This window comes from Pundamilia nyererei, unplaced genomic scaffold, assembly GCF_000239375.1.
Source record: "Pundamilia nyererei isolate P.nyererei 1_Seehausen unplaced genomic scaffold, PunNye1.0 scaffold00190, whole genome shotgun sequence".
Lineage (NCBI taxonomy): Eukaryota > Metazoa > Chordata > Actinopteri > Cichliformes > Cichlidae > Pundamilia > Pundamilia nyererei.
Genome location: NW_005187591.1, coordinates 1,042,414 through 1,062,770, shown reverse-complemented (window position 1 = coordinate 1,062,770; position 20,357 = coordinate 1,042,414). Strand labels below are relative to the sequence as shown.

Here is a 20,357-nt window from a genome sequence, read left to right as displayed (position 1 = left end):
TTTTAAAATGTGTTCATGCGCAACACTGACTCCTAAAGACTTTGTGTGTGTTGTTTGCACGAACCGTTCCATTTTGTAGCTTGAATATGTCCAGGTTTCATTTGCATATGAAGGTGAATTCATTCTTGCATTTGAATACCAAGAGCCCTTTTCTGATACAGCTAGTGAATTCCGCCTCTCACAATCTGCAAATCCTTTAACATCAGCAGCCAAAGGCAGCTAAACTACTAGTTTGTTTTCCTTTCTCTCGCCTCTTTTCACAGTTTCTGTTCTTACCTCGGCATCTAATTCCACTTCTTTTCACCTCACTGTTTCATTAAGCCTGGTTGGCAAAGAGGGTAGCACATATTTTGTTTATTTTCAATGGTCTTTGAGCAAGTCACAGCTGGGTTCCCCTGTTTTTGCAGCGTGTCTCTTGTTCCTCATTTCTGCTCTCAGCACTTGCACATGAACCCTTCTACCAACAGCAAACACCAAGGAAACACTCTGGCATCACTGTGCCGAGTTACATCTATGGTTTGCACACACACACAGTGGTATACCTTGTCTGTTAAATAAGGGGATGCTGTCAAATGCAACCTGAGACGCAAGCAGTGATGAAGCACAGTTAGCTGTGACTGGTAGCTGTCACCAAAACCAAAGAGTCAAATCAGTCCTGCAGAGTCACAGAAAGTAAAATACTGCTTGAACATAGACTTTGAAACCTCGGATCACTCCTGAAGCAGAATGGGCCTGCAGCAAGGAGGATGTTTTAGACTTCTCGAAAGGTAGCGTCTGTGTAGTCCTTGTCACATGTGAGGATTAATGCAAACATATATAATTTTTGTTTGTTTGCTGAATTCCATGCAGCACAGCTCTCTTTGGTGGTTACAGTACAGCATTGCAGGTGATCCAAAAATCAAAGCACTTCTACGTGTTTTTTTTAAAATATACTTTAATCCTCTTAATGCCCCACAGTCTGAGGCATACCAGCCCATATCAGCTCGTAGTAAAGCCAGTATGTTTTACACATGCGTGCCAGACCTCACACGATCGCTTTCAAATTTACACTTATTACTTATGACAGCCGCACACTGCAGACACCCTGTCAATAAGGAAGCCTTGTCTTCAAAGTCATACCGCTAATCCCGCCGACAGTGAAAATCAGGCTGGAGTTCGGAGAAGCAAGAAGGGCGTAAGAAGAAGTGGCAGGTAAATAACCATCCAGAGCTGAGCAACTGTGTTTTTGTTTTTTTGGTTTATAGCTTCTTCCCTTCCTTTGTTTTCCTTAAGCCATTCAGTCTTCTTTTATCACTTATCTCTGATTCATTCATCTCAGGCAAATGTTTGCAGCAGCCAACACTGTCACAGAAATGCTCGGGAACTTTGAAAGAAACCATGTGCAGCAGCTAATCACACACAATAAGGAACATGTGACTGCAGCTTTTGGATATATTTGCCTTTCATTGATGATGTGTAGTAGAAAAGAATGGCTGCAAAAAAAGCATCACTTTTTCAGTCTTTCCAAAGCATTTAACAGCGGTCTGCTTCAGCGTTTGCTAAAACTGTTGCATGTCTTTGCTTGAGTGTCAGAAGTGTATACGACAGATCAAATAGCTTAAACACTGCATAAAGGTGACACGGCAAACTCCTTTTTTGGATCTACAGTTTCACACTCTGTAAAAAGTTTTAAGCTGTAAATGACTTTCAAAACTGAAATCATACAATTTTGACAAATTTTTACATCAATGTAAACAATGTAATCAATCACATTATATAACAGAAAGCATTAAATCCAATTAAATATAGCTAACGATGAAAATGAGAATGATTAGATGGAGAATAAAATGAGAATTTGATTAAATAACAGTTATTTGAGTAAACAAACCCCTAATGCGTCAGGAGTCTTTAAAACTGTTTAACTTTAGCTGTTAGTTATTGCATAATCACTTGTTACCTGTTTATTTTTTTTAACAAGCGTGTAGGCTGATGCTTTACAGCTACCACATTAATCATTATCATAATCCGCTGCTTTAGAAACACCATGATTGGAACCTGCTTGGGAGCTTTGATTCAAAGTTTCTAATCCAGGTCCATAGCAACACTGCAGGAGGATCTGCGGTGTTCCAGAGAGGGCTTTGTCTCCCGGTATGTCAGTGGGCAAACCTGGGCATGTCACGGAGGAGCGTCCGGGCTCAGGCAAGGACAGCTTGGAACTGGAAAAAAAAAAAAAAGATTGTGATGCTTCAAACGTAGAACAATGTGCTTCCACCCACACAGTACGCTGTTGGTGCTGCGGTCACATGTTGGACCACAAATGCAGATGCTTCCATGTCAGGAAACAGCGGTGCATTCAGGAGTGGTTCAACAGGAAATGGTGTGTCAGGAGCTTATAAGCTTTGCTTGTTTTTTGTTTGGTTTGGTGGACTTCCAGCTGCTCCATGTGCACAACACGGCAGAGAAAGATAGAGGCTCTCACTGATACCTTAATTTGGTAATTATAACATCTCAATGTTAAGCTCAGTGGAACAACATGTGTCCTGTTTCATCCAGTTCGCCTTCCCATTCAGCCTCGTCTGTTTGACTCCTGCTTTATGGGTGACAGCCCCCTCCCTGTCCTCACATCAATTATTCAAGCTCCTAGTAACCTGAGCATCATTGCAGTCCACCTGCTGCTGCAGTTATTTTGAACCTGATCTTGAAGGAAACCCGAGAGTGATCGACACACTTTGGGTGTAACTGAGCTGGTGACAGCATTTCAGCCTTTCAGCGGAGTACTGACATCATGTCATTTGAGCTTAGCTCACAAGAAAAATTATGAGCTTAAAAACACTCGTCCCATATTCCACTCCAGCTCTTTGTGCATTCTTTTAAAACTTTCTTACACTGATGAGTGATTAGTACTGTAGTCAGTGCATTTTTCAGAAGGTCCTATTGCCAGCCTCCAATGAAGACCTAATTGTCCTTAATGAAATACATGATGTTGAATTACATATTTTAACATGCTTCATAATAATCGGTTCTCCCGGCACTTTATCATATTTAAAACCAACAGTTTGGCCACAGCCACTGACATGAAAACCATCTTCCAAATAATGCATATTGCAATGTAATATAGGTCCAAAAAAGACACAAATAAACAATGGGTCATTTGCATTGACTCAGCTGGATGTCAAGTGCCTACATCGTGTTTTATGTCTTTTTACTCAACAAATTAGAGAATTTCTTGTATTTTTTTAAGTGCAATTTTAAAAATAACAAATAAAAACAACTACTATCTTTTTCTTCTTCTCATGACTACAAGCCTGCACTGAATTTAATTCCGCTTTGAAATATTTACTTGTTGAAAGTAACAAACAATGCTGTTACTGAAGAATACACTCAATGTGCCGGAAGCTGTTTGGGCGTTCATTAACCACAACGCAGTCATTCCATCCTGTTTACGTAAATATGTTTGCGTCTGCGTTTCACCTGGTTCCCACCTGAGAAGTCTGAAAAATGAAACCCAACTTTTGGGATAACTGCTGCAGGGCCCCTGTTGTAAGCTTTCCGGTTTTGGAAAATCTGGTTTGTCATAGTTTCGATGCCAGAATAATTTATATGTTTAATTCCGGGGAAAGGCCACAGGAGCACAAAGCTTTTCAAACATGAAACAATGGTGCACTGTAAACACGTACTGTGGCCTATTTGAAATAACAGGGAGCTATGCGTCTGTTCAGAGTTTTAATATAGATTAAGTGACTTTAAAATTTAAAAGCAGTGAACCTATAGATTAATACAGCCATGGGAGAAAATTTTATATCGCGTGAATGGGACTAATGGGGGCAGATGGACGCATGAGTGGATATCCGCATATTCTTCTTTTCTGATAATCTGTGTTTGTCTCTGTTTCCCCACTTACAGCTCTCAGTGGTGGCACTCCCTTATCAGGAATGACCCGCCGTGTAGGCTCACACTGTACAGTGACGTCTTAATAACATCTTTATGTCTCATATAGCCGGCTGAATAAATGCTGACATACCTCTGCAGAGGCTCGCTGAGCAATCTGAGAAACCCAATCTGTCCTCATCAGGCTGCACGGCGACCTCATGTCCATCCGTCATAAACGTCTGCTTTGGAAGAAAAATAACGATAATATAAACAGTGATGATGTGTGTTTCTCTTTCCATTAAAACGAGCGCTGTTTTCACTCTATTTATTTGTACTGGTGATAGTTAGAGCGCCGCCCTGTCCCATCTGCCACACGCAGGTCCCCGAGGGGCCCCCTGTACCGTACTGGACCCACATTGTCACAATCGTGCACCGCATCACGCTTTGAATTCGCTTTTTTGGAGAGAGAAACAGAGAGAGAGAGAGAGAGACAGTATCTCCCACACACACTCGCGCCCTCCCCTTCCTCCGTGCGCAAAGGAGGACTCCAGAGTTCTGCTGAACTTCTCCAGAGTGACGGGCTCTTTCCGGAGTGACGGGCGGGAATCGTTCCAAGTGTGCGGCCGCGAAAGCCATGTAGCAATGTTAGATAAGGAACTATATTTTAATTTATTTTCAGTTTTTATTATCATAAGGTTTCTGAGTCTGGCGACATGGAGTCCGAGACGGGACGAAGCAATGGGATCCTGCGTGCGGTTTGAAGATCGAGGTTTGTTCTTTTGAAGTCATTATTTTCTTCTTCTTCTTCTTCTTCTTCTTCTTCTTCTTCTTCTTCTCAGCGGGTTTAGCTGACAAATTGGCTGCTTTACTGTACAGCCTACTAATTACAGCCATGAGCGGTCGCCTCTTTTACCGGATAGGATCGCACTTCACAGCTGATTATGCTACCGAACCCGGAGGAAGGCTTATTTCCTTTAAGCGATCTCGTACAGGTGTTTTATCCAATATTCAAATTTTTATAGCTCATAAATCATTGCTTTCTTCTTCACTTTATTTTAATGTTATCTGTTTCTCTTTTTATTGGTGCTTCATTACAAAGCAGTGATGACACGCACGTTTCATTCAGTTTATGCTCTTTGCAAAGTCTGGACGGTATGGCTAAAATCAGATGAAATTTATCTGGACCCATACTAATGACATAATATTTTAATATGATGCTTGCATGGATCCACATGCAAACCTTGTATGTTATATCTACAGTATCTACTCTCATGATAATGATTAAATAATTAGGCTAATAACATAAGGTTTCTCTATAGTTTTTTCTTGGTAAACTTTAAACTGATACGCTGAGAACTCATCAGATTTTCTGCTTGTATAGTCAAATTGCTTCCGTTCTCAGAGAAAATATACATTTTGATGAATTGATGTCTCTATAAAATATATAATCCAGAACCTACAAAAAAATGGATGATGTGCCCAGAAATGGCCTGAGGTGGGATTTTAGTGCCAGTAATTGCGTTCTAAATCAGCTTAGGGAATAAACTTATAAACGGATTACTGGCTATGAAGGAATGTTTCAATAATGGCCCCTGAACCAGGCTTTACATCTGATGGTTACAACACTCTAATCTTAAAAGATGAACAGAGTGATTGACAGAACAATGAATGGGCTTTACTCCAATTTTTAATAAGAATTAAGAATGTAAGAAAATGTGTCCCAAAGGGAGGCACAGTGGTACACCCCTGTTACCAACATTTAAAGACACTCACTTTATTTTATTTGTTTATTTATTTTAAGGCAGCGAAACTGCGATGATTCTTAAATTATTTAACCTACGGCTCTATAGTGTCATTTACAGATTAAGCTTACAAATTAAACATTCCCGAGTCGATCCAGGAAGGAGATATAAATCCCTTTGGGGTTGTATCAGGAAGGGAATCTGGTGTAAAAAGAAATCTGCCAAATTAAACATGTGGAACTACTGGCTGTGGTTTTCTATTTAGTTTAAAATGCAAGAAGAATAAATATAATTGTAATAAATATAATTTTCAAACTTGTTGCTTTTTTTAAATGGAGATGTCATAAAATACATTTTAAAAGGATTATCCTGTAACAACAAAAGACTTAGAAATAGTCCTCAACATAAAGTGAGGAATAATTTTTGAATTTCATTTTCTGTGGTGCATAAAACTATGAAAAAATTCAGAGAATAGAGAGAAATCTTTTCACATAAAGGAAAAAGCCAAAAGTGATGATTGGGCTTTTGGACATTTGCATTAAACAAGAAAACGAAATATGGTGGAAATCACTTCACAGCTCAGAAACACTGCTAACAACCACTGAGAGTGAGCACAGTTTTTGCTGCATTCAGAAATACAAGTGAAAGTTTTATTATGCAAAGACAATACCATAAACACTATATGCCTCTCTGGGTCTGAGTCATCTAAAACAGGCAGGTGCAGAGACTATCATTGCACAGATACAAGCCACAGTCTGTGAAACTTGCCATGAAGGAACCATTAATACTAAACAGCATATACAGTTTTTAGGTTCTGAGCAATATTTTCCAGCTAAACCCTTTCAACCACAGACCCTGTAAGAATCTGGGTGCTGAACTGTCCTGCCTGGAGTCCAGTGCTGTCAATCTCTGAAAACATTTTTGTCATGAAATTGGCTCTGAAATTTCAATCATATCAAGCACACCTGGGGGGGAAATGCCATTCACAAGAGCAATTTGTCTCTGTAGTTCCCAAAGGTGAGAATGTTATGAAAAGAAGAGGTGACACAACACAGTGGGAAACATATCCCTGTTCCAACGTCTTTGAAATGTGTTTTTGGCATCCGTTTCAAACTGTCACGTCCCAAAATGTGCTGTTATTTTCCACAAAGCAATGTTTCTCAATATCTGATACGTTGTCTATGAAGCGAGTTAAACGCAGGGTTCAAATGATTTGCAAATCACTGCATACAGTTTTTTATTTTATTTTATTTTTTTTAAGACAAACTTATAAGTACAAAAGTGAAAGCCCCGCTGCAGGCACATTAAGCCCATTAGGCCCATCCCATGTTTAAAGTAAGACAATCAAGGCTACAGGTAGCTCAGGTATTACTTGCGGTTTAGCCTTCAGGACTTCAAAAGACACTCCTCATGATTATTCTGAACTGTCAAAACATGTCCATAAAACCAAGCTCAGCTTGGAGTCTAGCACTGCTCTCCCTGCTTACACTGTGACCCCCTCACAGTTGGATGTTGACCTCTGCAGGGGGGTGGGTTTTGGCCTAAGCTGAAAGCTACAGAGGCAGGATTCTGAGAAAAAACTTGCGGAAATGCCTCTCTCTGACGGCTTTTCCTGCAGGAAGCAGAAGAACTGTGATCTAAACTTGGAAAGTGACAAAAGGATATGAACAGGAACTCCAGACATTTCCTAGATATATTGAAAAGATGGCTTCTTTGTTCTGAAAACAGCCTTAATATTTGGAAATGCCTTATACTTTACATTACTGTCAGCCCTGCTTAATCATTTTCACTCAGGAGCTTGCAAATGGGATGTTTTTATGCCACACTGCTACACTGCACTATTTCTGCACAATTCCCCCTTTCATTTTGATTGATCCCATAACTGAACAGCCCCAGAGCCTTTCAGGTTACCTTAGTCATTCTACAAAGGCGAGACGTGTGATGCCTAATAGCACTCTACTCACATAAACACCCACCGGTCTGCCAATTTGTATCGATACAAGTAGTCTTACATCGTCTTAGCAACATGTGGCTGAGTCACAGCAGCGATTACAACGATCAGACTCTCGTCTGTCCTAGTTACAGCTCACAGTATCATGTGAGACCATGCCGCATAATTAAACGTGCAACATGTCAGTGCAGCCCAGAGCAGCCTCATAAAAATTCCTGCGGCAAGAGTGACAAACTGTTGTTTGGCATTAAATTTTACCTCTTCAGTTGCAGATGCTTTAAATTAAAGGTATAATTGTGGATTGTTTGGCTGTCGGGGAAATCTTAACCCTGAAATGTTAACTTTGATATGCTAAATTAGCTCTGCTGGTCCTTTTTCTTTTGCCTGGTCAATGTGAAAATGTGTGTTGTCACAGGCTGTGGTCCACTGTTTGCTAGTTTACCTCTGGGATCACAAGGTGATGGTAAAAATTGAGGATAAGCAGAAACAGAGTTCCTGTTGTACATGTTTATTGTTTTAAAGTTGGAAATACCACTAATGCCTAATAACTTCTCTTATTTATATTCTAGTAATTCTAATATTCTTGTCTGTTTAAAATGCCTGTTTCTGTTTGGGCTGCTATCTATGCAATGCACAATCACTGTCTCTGTCCCTGTCACTCCTCGTCTCAGAGGTTTCTGTCAGAGCACCACACTGTGGTGGCTTCAGGTCCTACAACTGTCAGGTGAATCATAAACCTGGAAACAGAAACAAAATGCCACTACATGTGTTTTCTTGGTCTCTAGTATCTTGTGGAATTTAGTACATTGGTCCATTAGTAAGATAAATAATTATACAGTAAAAATGTTATCACAAAACAGGACTAAGTGATTTTAGTGTTTTCGTTGTTGTTTTTTTCACAAAGAGCAGTGTGTCTCTTCTGTCCGTTTCATCACATCTGTGAAATCTATTGATTGCTTAACAGGATGTTTTTGTGATGGTGGACGGACTGGTGCCAATCATGGAGCCTGAGCTGAACTGCAGCTCCCAGTGTGAGTCCCCATTTTGCTTCATCCAATCTGGAGTCAGCAGGCAGGACAGCCTCGACGTTCTGCAGAGGCTATGCAGTCTCAGCACGGTAACCTCTCTCTGTCACTCTCTCATGTTAATATATATACTTATAATGAAAAATATAACAATGCCATGCACATACTGTATACTCATGGGTGAGAAATTAAAGGAAAAGAAACTCAGAACCCTATACTTCCAAAAGATATCCCTTCATTCTTGGTTTTGATGATAGATGATTGAGAGAGTCTAAAATCTCCCATAGGTGTTCAGCTGGTTGAGAGCTCTTGACAGGAAGGCCATAGAATATGATTCATGTTGTTTTAATATACATGCAGCCACTCAGCAAACCCTCAATGTTTCACCAGAGTATAAAGGTGAGGGTGAACAACTTTGTCCAGATTTACAATTACTCTTACAATGCCAGTACATTTCTCTTACAGCATAATAAATCAACAGGATTTTTCTTGTGGTCAGCTCAGCTGGCCAAGTTAGTTTTTCCTTTAATTTGTCACACATCTGTGTATCTAGACTATCCAGATGTCACATGCACATGTTCCTGCATTTACACAGTAAACAGATTCTTTTTACATCACAAAGTGCTGGCACACTGGCGTGTCTTGTGCAGTTGACCTTGTGAAAGGGTGAAAAGGGTGAAACTACTTCTGATTAATTCGATTAGCAAATTACCGGTACTTTTAATCGAGACACGTTCACTCAAAGCCTAAAAAAACCCCCTGTTTTTTCAAATTACTTTTAAATGCAGATTTTAAATGTTGGTCGGTTGGTCAGTGGAACAAGTGAGCCGTGTAAATAAACACACCAAGCAAGCTAGGCGTGTGCTACTATCCTACTCGAGGAGCTATTTGAATGGTACATATCCCGAAAGGTAATAGGGGTGGACTACCGAAGCTATGTTTAGTATCGTCTCAGTCACTGGTGCCCTTAAGAGACAAGTCAGCGGAGATCAGCACCGTGAGGCAGGCAAAGAAAGTCTAATAAGACTTTCCAAATAGACGCTAAAGTAGCCGAGACGCTGTGTCAAAGGAACACAAACAAGCTTTTCTCTTCGTGCCGTGCCACAACGAGTTGAGGTGAGTTATCGCTTTGATTTCTTTCACTTTCTGATGTTAATTTATGCATGGGTGTGTCTCAGAGTGTATAGCATCCTCACCCAGCGGAGGGAAGAACAGCGTACTGCGGTTTTCTTTGTTATGGTAATTTTTAACATGACAAAATAGTATTGAAATATAGTATTATCCTTTAGTTCAGTGTCTTTATGGGCTCTCTTTATTATTTTCTAATGACCTCAACTGACATAAAAACTGCTCAGCTAAAGTGAAATACTCTTTGATGAAATCTAACACCATGCATTTGTTGCTATTTGTGGATGTGGACAGCCCACCAGGCACCAAGTGTTCCTATCCCTAACGCTATAGTGGAAAGACAAAAATACAAGGAGCTGAGCCAACTTATTGCATAAAACACCACCTGTTTTCTCTCTCTCTGTGCTTCTAGATATGGCCACAGTTGGCAGTGTGCTGTCCAAGGAGCAGCTCCTTTGCCCCATTTGTCTGGATTTGTTCAACCAGCCAGTGTCCACTCCTTGTGGGCACAACTTCTGCAGGGAGTGTTTACAAAGATATTGGCAGACCTCTAACATGCCTCAGTGTCCCATGTGCAAGCACAAGCTGTACATGCGGCCTGACCTCAAAGTTAACACCTTCATATCGGAGGTGGCTTCTCATTTCAAGGAGTTGGTGGAAAAGAAAAATGAAAATGAGAGCAGTGCTATGGATCAGTCAGAGGGCCACAAAGGAGAGGTTTCATGTGATGTATGCATTGGAAAAACAGTCAAGGCTTTTAAATCCTGTCTGGACTGTTTGGCCTCATTTTGTGAGACTCATCTAGAGCCCCATCACGTTCTAGGCACCTTCAAGAAACACCGCTTGATTAAGCCCATGATAAACATGCAAGACAGGGTTTGTAAGCAGCACGAAAAGCTGCTCGACCTGTTCTGTAACACTGACCAGGTGTACGTTTGCCAGATCTGCATTACGAAAGACCACACGGCTCATCAGACTGTTCGTATAGAGGATGAGAGCCGGAACAGAAGGGCTCAGATCGGGAGCACAAAAAAAGAGGTGGGAGAAATGATCCATCGCCGACTGCAGAAAATCTGTGATATCAATAAAATCATTCAAATCAGCAGGAGAAACACAGAAAGGGAGACTGAAGAGAGTCTGCGCGTCTTCAGCAAGCTGTTCCAGCTTGTCCAGAGAGGCCAGGCTGAAGTGGCCGAGGTGATTGGCGCAAAGCAGAAGCAAGTAGAAAGCATGGCCAGCAGGCTTATCTTGGAGCTGGAGCAGGAGATTGATCAGCTGAGCTGCAGGAGAGATGAACTGGAGCAGCTCTCGTTCACCGACGATGATCTCTATCTTCTCCAATACTTTCCAGCTTTTGCCACAGTGCCAGCCACCAAAGACTGGTCCGACACCTGCTTAGAGAGTACTGAATATGTGGGCATAGTGAGGAGAGCGGTGAGGAGAGTAATGTGTCAGCTGGAGGAGACTGTAAAAGCTGAGGTGAAGAGGCTCTGCGAATCCGAATTTCAGAAAGCTCAGCGATATGCTGTGGATGTGCATTTGGATCCCGATACCGCTCATCCCAAGCTGGTGCTGTCTGAAAACAAGAAGCAGGTCTATCACGGTGATGTATCCCTCGGCCTTCCTGACAACCCAGAGCGATTTTACCCTTGTGTGAGCGTTTTGGGAAAGGAGGGCTTCTCTGCTGGAAGGTTCTACTATGAAGTCGAGGTGAAAGGAAAGACAGAATGGGATATTGGAGTTGCGCTTGAAACGGTGACCAGAAAAGGAGGGAATGTGCTAAACCCCGACAGGGGCTACTGGTCGCTGGGGATGCGAAAGGATGAGAGCTACTGGGCTCTCAGCAACAGCCCTGTGTGTGTCCCACTGATTGAGAAGCCCCAGAGAATTGGGGTGTATGTGGATATGGGCTGGGGACAGGTTTCATTTTACAACGTGGACTCTCATTCTCACATCTACTCCTTCACTGGGTGCACCTTCAGTGGCAGACTTCTCCCCTACTTTAACCCACGGAGGAATCACGGCGGGGTTAACTCAGCACCTCTCATCATCGTGCCTGTTAACTAAAACTTCGTAACGTGCGATCTCTACTTGAATGCTTCGTTTAGTTTTCAATTTAACATTTCAACTGTGCAAAAAAAAGTTCCGAGTCTGTAGGGTAATTCTTGCTGTTTAATAAAATAGTGTTTGTCCAAATGAATCGTGTTTCTTTTTTTATTATTATTGTTTTGTGTCCGTGATTTCAAAAAATGAGAGTTTCAGATGCACAAGAGCAGCATCTGAAATAATTTGGATGCATGTTTGCATGTTGCATGTATTCGTTTGCAGATGGCAGCAGAGCTCCCGAGGCGCTCTCTCTCATCGGTGCTAATTGCTGTGGTGTGGACACTCCTCTCCTGTGGAATCCTGTTGGCATTTTGCTTCCTCCTCTTCACCCTGCGCTTCAAAAACAACAGGTACAGTGAAACATACGCAGTATATAAACACAAAGAGAGGCTTACAGAAGTCATTTAACATAATGTGTGTCATGTCATTAGGATAGTAAAGATGTCCAGCCCCAACCTCAATGCCCTGACTCTCTGTGGAAGTGTCCTCACCTATAGCAGCGGTTTCCTGTTTGCCGTCGAGGAAAGTGGAGCATCTATAGCTGTTCTACAAGTGAGTCCAACTTCCCTTCACTGCTCTGTATTAGCGTTGACATTGTTAGATTGAAGTAATCATACCATGCTCTCTACCGTAGACTCGCATGTGGATGCTTTGTGTAGGCAGTACCCTGGTGTTTGGCCCAATTTTGGGGAAGACATGGAGACTGTACAGGGTGTTCACGCAGCGCGTGCCGGACAAGAGAGTGGTAGGCATGCTCTTCAGTTTTCCTGGTGGTTTCCTAGGGTGTGTTGTCAGCATCTAAAGATTTGGACTTTAGGATAGATGAAGTATCTTATATAGTACACAAATATGAGTAGATACTTTGAGATGTGAACGATTAAAAACAAACACATTACATAGTTTACAGTCCATAAAAAATATAGGCGTCCAGCCTCAATGTCACATTAGTGACTCCATCCTTTTTTAAATATATATATATATATATACATATTTATATATTTGTATGTTTGCCTGTAGGTTTGGTGATAAATTTGATCCTCCTGGACTTGGAGGAAGTGCTTTTCACAGATGATTCTTTTCAGCTGCTCCTTGCTGGAGGAATTTTGTTGCTTGACCTTCTACTTTAAAACACTCCAGATGTAGTCTCTTTGAATTAGGGGACATAGTTTTCACTCTTTCCTCCTGTGTCCACTTTGTTAAGACCTCAGGGCAACCTTCCTTCAGTTTCTGGGCACAAACTTGCTATCTCCCCAACATTGTTTGCACTCGTGTTTCACAGCCAGCACTGTTGACCTCCTCTTACTTGATGTATTATTCTTGCTTTTATTTGGTTGTAGCTCTAACTAAAAGTGCTTTCACTAATGGTCACAATGCTTCTTTTCATGATCTTTGGCAAATCGTGCAGCACTGTGCTGTTTTTAAGCTGCTGTTTCCTTCTTTTCTTTCTTTCTGCAGAGGCTTAATTCATTCAGGGTTTTTTTATTGATGCATTAGTTTCTGCTGATACTCTGTCCACCATCAAACACGCCATCTGCTTTTCAGTCAAATTATATGTAGCAAAAAATAGCAAATTGTGTATTTGTGCTGTATTTAAGGCCGTCCACTGTGCCTGTTTGTTTTAACATGGATCTTCATTTACCTTTTTTACTTTTTAATCACTCCTGGCTCTTTGTTTTAACTTATGCCAAGTAGCCTACTTACACTCTTGGACCCTCTCTATCTTTATGACATCTCACAATCTGGTTTCTTACGTGCTGGGGCAATTGAGCCATGCCAGATTAGACACAGCCAAGGCCAACATATAACAATATAACCACTGTAATATGTTGGTATAGTAGTTTATGTTCAGATAACAGTTTGATTCTGGGATAAGATACAAAATTTGGGGGCTGGTCTGGGATTTGGACTCAGGGCCTCTCATGTTAGGGTCCCTAAACCCATGGCTCAAAGAAACCTAACATATGAGATGCCACAACACTGCTGCAGTTCAACAAATGTTTAATATTGCAAAAATAGTTCTTTTAAAAAATAAAACAAATAGATATAACAAGGAATAGGAGCCCAACCATAAACAAACAAGAGAGAAAGAACATGAACAACTACACAATGAGCAATCAGATTCCAGCTTAAACTAATAGTCGTAAACTAAACTAATAAAACCAAGACTGAAAACATGATTGTCAATAACTCCCAACTCAACTATTGAATTGAATTGAACTAGGAATAAATTAAAAACAAACAAACAAACAAAAACAGCAAAAAAGAACAACTGAGCAATAATGCTGGTGCTGGTGAGGAAGAGCAGAGAGAACATCTTTAATAGGTGTGCAGCACTAGGGATAAAGAATAGATCAAGAAAGGGGGGAACAGGTTAATAAAGGATGACAGAAAAAACAATAACGGCATGGCACATGTGCTGGTGCACAGAGAAGCATGTAACACCCTCAGTGGTCTTTACCACCGGTTTGTGGGATTATCACCTTTCATCTTTAGTCGCCATGGCCACCTCTTGGCTTCATCTCACTTTCGAACCTTGTTGAAAAAAAAATCTTTAATAAAAATTTCATGTCCAATTACATTTGTTGCAGAAAGCAACAATATAAGTGATTTTATTTTTGCGCTTTGCTGCTTTTTACATAGTCAGTATGTATTATGTATTTTTCTTTCTTCCTCCTCTATTTACCAGATTCATCAAGCATGTTCTGCCCCAGGTATTTATATTGCTTAGGAGATATTCAGAGATGTTTCTGAAGCAATAACTAGCAGGTTAGGTCATGGATAAGAGACAAAGCTTGTTTTGCTTAATATAAATTTCTTTACTGTGCATATCCAATCTGGTATCTGATAACTGTGCCACTTAATCAAGGTGTCGCTACATGAATGAAAATGCTCTACTGGTGAAATAATAACTGGGGACTATGCTCTATGTGTCAGATAATCAGGGACATCCAGTTGATGGGTATGGTGGCTCTGTTGATCCTGGTGGACATGCTGATTCTCACCGCTTGGAACCTCACCGACCCCATCAGGTGCTCACGATCTGTGGGAGCTGTTGTCAAGGTAGGATTATTGGTGATTTCCTGAAGCTGAGCAAAAAGTTGTAAAATGACTTGGTTTCATTAAGAATGATGAAAACCGAAATGCATGGGACTTAAATGTTCACCTGAATGCTTTTTGCTGTCAAATTATGGAAAGTGAAATTGAATGAGATTGCAGGAAAAATTGAATTTGTGACTGGAAAATGACAAACTCATACATAATGATGACAGCTAAATAAATCAACTCTCTGATGGTGTATTGTTTTCTTTGATGATGTAGGTGATGGAAAGAGATGTTTCCTACTCGTTGTCGCAGCTGGTTTCTTGTTCTTCTTTGTACTCAAATCTGTGGATCATTATTGTTGCTGTCCAAAAGGTAACTAGTCTCTATTCAAACTTTATTATACATTTGTATCAGTAAAATGCACATTTTAAAGTTTTGCATTATTTTGATGGCATCATTTATCTTTCACGTGGTGTTTTCTGTGTATTCTGTATGCTGTACTGTTTTCTCCAGTTTGCATTATGTAAACACACCATTGCAAGTGCTTTACTTAAGTGAATACATGTGAATAAAACTGCTGAATTTGAGAAATCAAATCAAAATGATAGTTTCAGACGTCAAGTGTTAAAGAACCTAACATCTGAAAGACTTTGGTCATTCATTTTTGTATAATATGAATAATTTTCAAACAATAATAATGGTTATTTATCCACCATGTTTCTTTTTTTTTCTCCTTTTTTTTCTTTTAATGCCCTTTGTCTTTACTTTGTTTCTCTTTAGGGTTGTCTTCTCCTCTATGGCACTTATCTAGCTGGACTGACAAGTAATGTCAGCCATCCCCCAGTCAACCAGTCTCCTACAATCATTACATGCGTCACTTTGGTCACCTGCTCCTCCGCCGTTGCCACCCCCGTGTCCATCTTCCTGCAGACTTGGCCCAACCTGGTCTACAGTACTGTGGCTGGAGCCATCTTCATCTGCACGCTGGCTACAAACTGCATGCTGTTTGTGCCTCAGGTCAGACACTGATGTCATTTTCCATTTTTTAGCATCTGCGTAACAGAAAACTACTTGGAAAATAAACTTTATCGTGTCTAGAAGTATTATGTTTACTGATTGTCCATTTCACTTTTGCGAACACAATGATGCTTCAGTGTACAGAGGGGTTGTTTTTTTTTCAAATATGGCAAACGTATTTACTTAAAGTGAAGGATAAACTGATTGTATAATAATAGAATACTATGTTTAGAAACCAGCAGTAAATAAACCGACTCAATCAGACAGACAGAAACTAAATACAGACAGATGACAAATAGACACGCGAATGGTAGCTTTGGTTATGACTTTTTCTTTTTCATTTGAATAAAGTAGTAAATCTGTGAGTGATTGCAGTGCTCACACATGCAGTTTTATGTGTGCCAGGTTTCCATGTCTGTCAGTGGAGGGTGACTCACACACAAGGTGTTTATGAGTCAAAACTACGTAGGCTGTCGCAAACAGGTTTATGACTCTCTAAGAGTCTAGCAGAGGACTTTTGTTATGGTAAAGGAATGCATCTCCTCTGGAACGGAAGGAAATAGCTGAACAGTGAGCAGTTTGTGCAAATACACCTGGTGAATATTCCAGATCAAATGACCCTGATAATATATCTTCTTTTTTTGTTAAAAAAAAACTACATTTTTTTCATATCTCTAAAATATCTCACTTGCCCCATACAGCTGACCCAGTGGCGACAGTTTGAAGAAGATCAGAACAACCCGAGTCAGATGGCCAAGTATTTCAGCAGCCCCAGTAAGAGTCAGCCATCTGTGTACAGTCAGGATGAAATCTTCTACCTGCTGGGGGAAAACAGCTCAATGAAGAAACTCCTTAATGAGGTAACGTTACTGTTTTCTTCTCAGAATTAGCCACTCGGTAAGAAATCATCTTTGTTTCATGTTAGAATTTCATATAAAGCTGCAGTAGAACTTTCTCATTTAATTATAAGACACATAATCTTTATTTTTTTGCAGATGATTGAAGTTTTCCATTCCTCTCCTGTAGACGGAATGTGCTTTCTTTATAAAGGCCAGTAGGGGGTGACTCCTCTGGTTGCAAGAATATGGAGAACTGACACCACTTCTCTTATTTATGATCTCAGTAGAAACTTCCTTGATTAATTTATGGTAACAATCACTGTCTTTTTTTAAATAGAGCATAAGGTTTGTGTAGTAAAGAATTGTAACATTTAGAGTAAAATCAACACCAAAGTAGAGTATGCTTCGGGGCGTGGCTGCAAATATATCACGTCGCTAAACTCAATTAGGATTTTAAACAATTTGTCATTTTTTGAGTATTGCGGTAGCACATATTGCAATTTAGTGGCCTTTTTTAAAGCGTTGCAAACTGATGCAGACACTTTGCTGTACTCAAATTGTCCTCGACTACATGCTTCACATCTCTCTATATTGTGGGTATGGATGTGAAAAAACTTGACATATCAGGGTTCCAGGCTGTTTAACACATAACAAAAATTTCAATTTCGGTCAATTTTATTTATACAGCATCAATAGTCCACTCAGTGTGCTTTATACAGTAAGGTAAAGACTCGGGTATTAGAAAGAAACCCTAACAATCATATGATTCCCTATGAGCAAACGCAGGAGGACAGGGAAAAAGGCAAAGTGTGGGAGAGAGAGTCAGATTTTAATAAAGGCTCTTGTTATCTGAGACAAAGGTTTTTGTAAATAAAGTAGGTAATGGGTTGTGTTACTTCAAACTAAGTGTGTCTAGTCTTTTTTATTTTATTTTAGTTTCTATTTTATACCTAATAAACCTACATGGAAATGGAGCAGCAGAGCACAGTTCTGATAGCGTACAAGGCACTTATAATGTCCCACCAGCTTCTGTGTTGGACACATCTTTGTTCCTCATCTATAATAATGTGTGTGATGCACTGTCCAAGTACTGGTCTCTATATTAAACACAAAAACAAATTTCAAGAGTTTACATCCTGAAGCTGCAGGTAGTCCTCTTAACAGACTAGTTTACTGTCAAAATTAGGTGACAAACACATTCAGTACAACATATAAAACTGACACCTTCATATTACTTCATTAGTGGTGTAGATGAAACAGGGCTGAGTCAGTGCTGAATCAAAGTGGCACCAGCTGCTTAACCATATGTTTACGACTTTCTGTCACTGCTTGACTGTTCTGTTTATATTGATTCAAAAGGCAGGAAACTGATGCGTGCCAAGTTTTCATAGTGGCAGATTTTTCTAGCAACATTTTCTCAGTATGTGTCAAAATGTTTTCACTTCTCTGTATCACCACAATTTTCAGAAGAACGCCGTGATCGACAGTCTCCAGGAGCAGGTGAACAACGCCAAGGACAAACTCCTGAGACTCATGTCAGCGAGCCAGCACCCTGAGGACCAAGACATGGACTCCTCTGCCACTAACCTCAACTCGTCCTCCACTCAGACGACCGAGCTCCAGTCGGAAGGCCCCTCTACTTGTTCTCAATCTCAGAAAGACACTAAATCAACACTCTCGCCCTCTGCTCTCTCGCCTCACCTCACTGCTGCTCATGGTTCATTATCTGCTGTTACACCGTCCTCTGCTCCTTCCTCTATTTCAAACTACTCCGCTCCCATTTCTGTTTCCTCGCCTCTTCCCACCAAAATCCCTGCTTGTGAAACTCAAAACAATGCATCTGCTCTCAAACGGGACGCATCCCTCCCGTTTATGGGTTTACTCAGGACACCAGAGGAGACAGTTCAGTTTGTGACCTCTCTACAGTACCGACGAGGGTTGAACGCCTCTATGGATGAAACCTTTGGTAGTTATAGCGGCCTAAATCTTCAGGTGGGACCAAATACTAAACCAGCTGGTTTTGTTAGTAGCGAACAGTTGCAGGAGATCCTACAGGAACTCAGCGTGGATGCAATCACGGAAACCACGCTTCGATCTCCCGATCAGGCGCCCAGGATACCTTCTCAGCAAAAACTGACCAGAGACTCTACACTCTCCCCTCTCTCCCCACGGACACCCTGCTCCCTTCCCTCTCCTGCACTCTTTCGCTACCCTAGCATCTCGCCTTATACCATGAGAAAAAGGCGGCGGCCCTTTCACTCCTCCAGAGGAGGTTTAGCTCCTCCCTGCTTCTACACAGGCTCTGAGGTTCCTGGCTGTGCAAGAGCAAGAGACACATGTGCGCTCCCAAGTCCAGAAGATATTACTGTGGATGATAACTGTATCCCACATCACAACAGTGACCTTGAAGAGGGAAAGGAGGAGGAGGACACGAAAGTGCGTGAAGTAGTGAGAACATGTCAGAGGTGTGTTTCAAGGCTCCCGAGATGTTCGGTCGTGCATTGTGAAGAACAAAACCGTAAAGCTCCAGAGGATGTGGGAGCAGGCGGTGATAACGAGCAGCACCGCAGACACATTCGAGACTCATGTGGGTACTCGGACTCAGACTCCAGCAGCTCAACCGATTACTGCTACTACCACCGTCCTTACTGTGACTCCTGCCTGCAGCGAGGCTCCCTCCTGTACTCAGACAGCTCCTCAGACTCCTCTGACAGCGAGTATGATGACTACTTGAGCCTCTACCGCTCACCACGCCCTGTGGTATTCAAAGAAGACCTCAAACCCACCTTCGTATGAACACGTTTACTGCACTTTACACATTTATCCAGTTCCAAAACTTGAATGAATATTCTCAGAAAGGTTGCTAAAACGGATGTACTTCTGTGATGGGGGACATTCGACAGTAGCTTACAGTATAGGAACTTTACATCCCAGAGATTGCTGTTTTTCTGTGTTGCACCATAGGTCACAGTGACTGATTCATGAGACTAAAACTTTTGTAGCTTAAAAACACATAATGCTGTTTACTTTTTATAGTTACTTGTGGCATTATTTGGATTATTTGGATTACTATTTCTACTGTCTGATGAAAACCTTTGACACTTACAGTACTGTGCAAAAGCCTTGAGTTACTCATTTATTTATATTTAGTTTCTTTTAATTCTTTGAGTGGTTCTGAAGGACATTTGTCTTTGGACATTGGCTGCTTTTTCTTTCTTTTTCACATGAGACGCATGTTTTTTTCTGTGTTTGTTTTTTGTTAATCTTTTTAACACTTACCTTTGAATAATTCAAACATAAAAAGTGTTTGATGACAATGATAACAGACAACTTATCAAAAAAAATTTAAATTGTATGTTTAGGCACTTTGTTACTAGCAGCCGTTCCAAAATGCATAATTTGTTTCCATTTCTTTGATCCATAAAAATAAATGCCGAAGATAACACATTTTCACAGATATAAAACACAGTTTTTGCACCATGAATTGATTCTCAAGGTGCTATCAGCCCACGATATTTCTTATGAATTATAGTTTCAGTTTTCCTCAACATATATGTGGGAGACCAGGAGAGAGGTGCAACAATGAGTGCCTACAGCCATCTGTAAAACACCGCGGAGGCTCTGTCATGGTTTGGGATTTCCTTTCAAGTAGTGGTTT

General features: G+C 40.8%; 2 protein-coding genes across 2 annotated transcripts; both read left to right on the top strand.

Moving 5' to 3' along the window:
* The first annotated feature begins 4,397 nt into the window (after window positions 1-4,397).
* gpr156 (G protein-coupled receptor 156) lies at window positions 4,398-19,908 on the top strand. The gene is made up of 10 exons (XM_005747199.2): window positions 4,398-4,618; window positions 8,507-8,659; window positions 12,024-12,151; window positions 12,233-12,353; window positions 12,436-12,546; window positions 14,736-14,861; window positions 15,120-15,215; window positions 15,624-15,860; window positions 16,562-16,720; window positions 18,167-19,908. Exons 2-10 carry the CDS (start codon window positions 8,519-8,521, stop codon window positions 19,493-19,495), a joined length of 2,448 nt encoding a protein of 815 aa, XP_005747256.1. The 5' UTR covers window positions 4,398-4,618; window positions 8,507-8,518; the 3' UTR covers window positions 19,496-19,908.
* On the top strand, window positions 9,329-11,892 carry LOC102200714 (zinc finger protein RFP-like). Its single transcript, XM_005747198.1, has 2 exons — window positions 9,329-9,683; window positions 10,108-11,892. The coding sequence occupies exon 2, from the start codon at window positions 10,110-10,112 to the stop codon at window positions 11,760-11,762; it is 1,653 nt and encodes a 550-aa protein (XP_005747255.1). The 5' UTR covers window positions 9,329-9,683; window positions 10,108-10,109; the 3' UTR covers window positions 11,763-11,892.
* Window positions 19,909-20,357: the final 449 nt, after the last annotated feature.

Bases quoted from the DNA above. Each gene is read 5' to 3' on its own strand.
- gpr156 (XM_005747199.2), top strand. From the start codon at position 8,519: ATGGTGGACGGACTGGTGCCAATCATGGAGCCTGAGCTGAACTGCAGC. The intron at 8,660-12,023 runs GTAACCTCTCTC...ATTCGTTTGCAG, and splicing joins GGCTATGCAGTCTCAGCACG to ATGGCAGCAGAGCTCCCGAG. The intron at 15,861-16,561 runs GTCAGACACTGA...TGCCCCATACAG, and splicing joins GCATGCTGTTTGTGCCTCAG to CTGACCCAGTGGCGACAGTT.
- LOC102200714 (XM_005747198.1), top strand. From the start codon at position 10,110: ATGGCCACAGTTGGCAGTGTGCTGTCCAAGGAGCAGCTCCTTTGCCCC.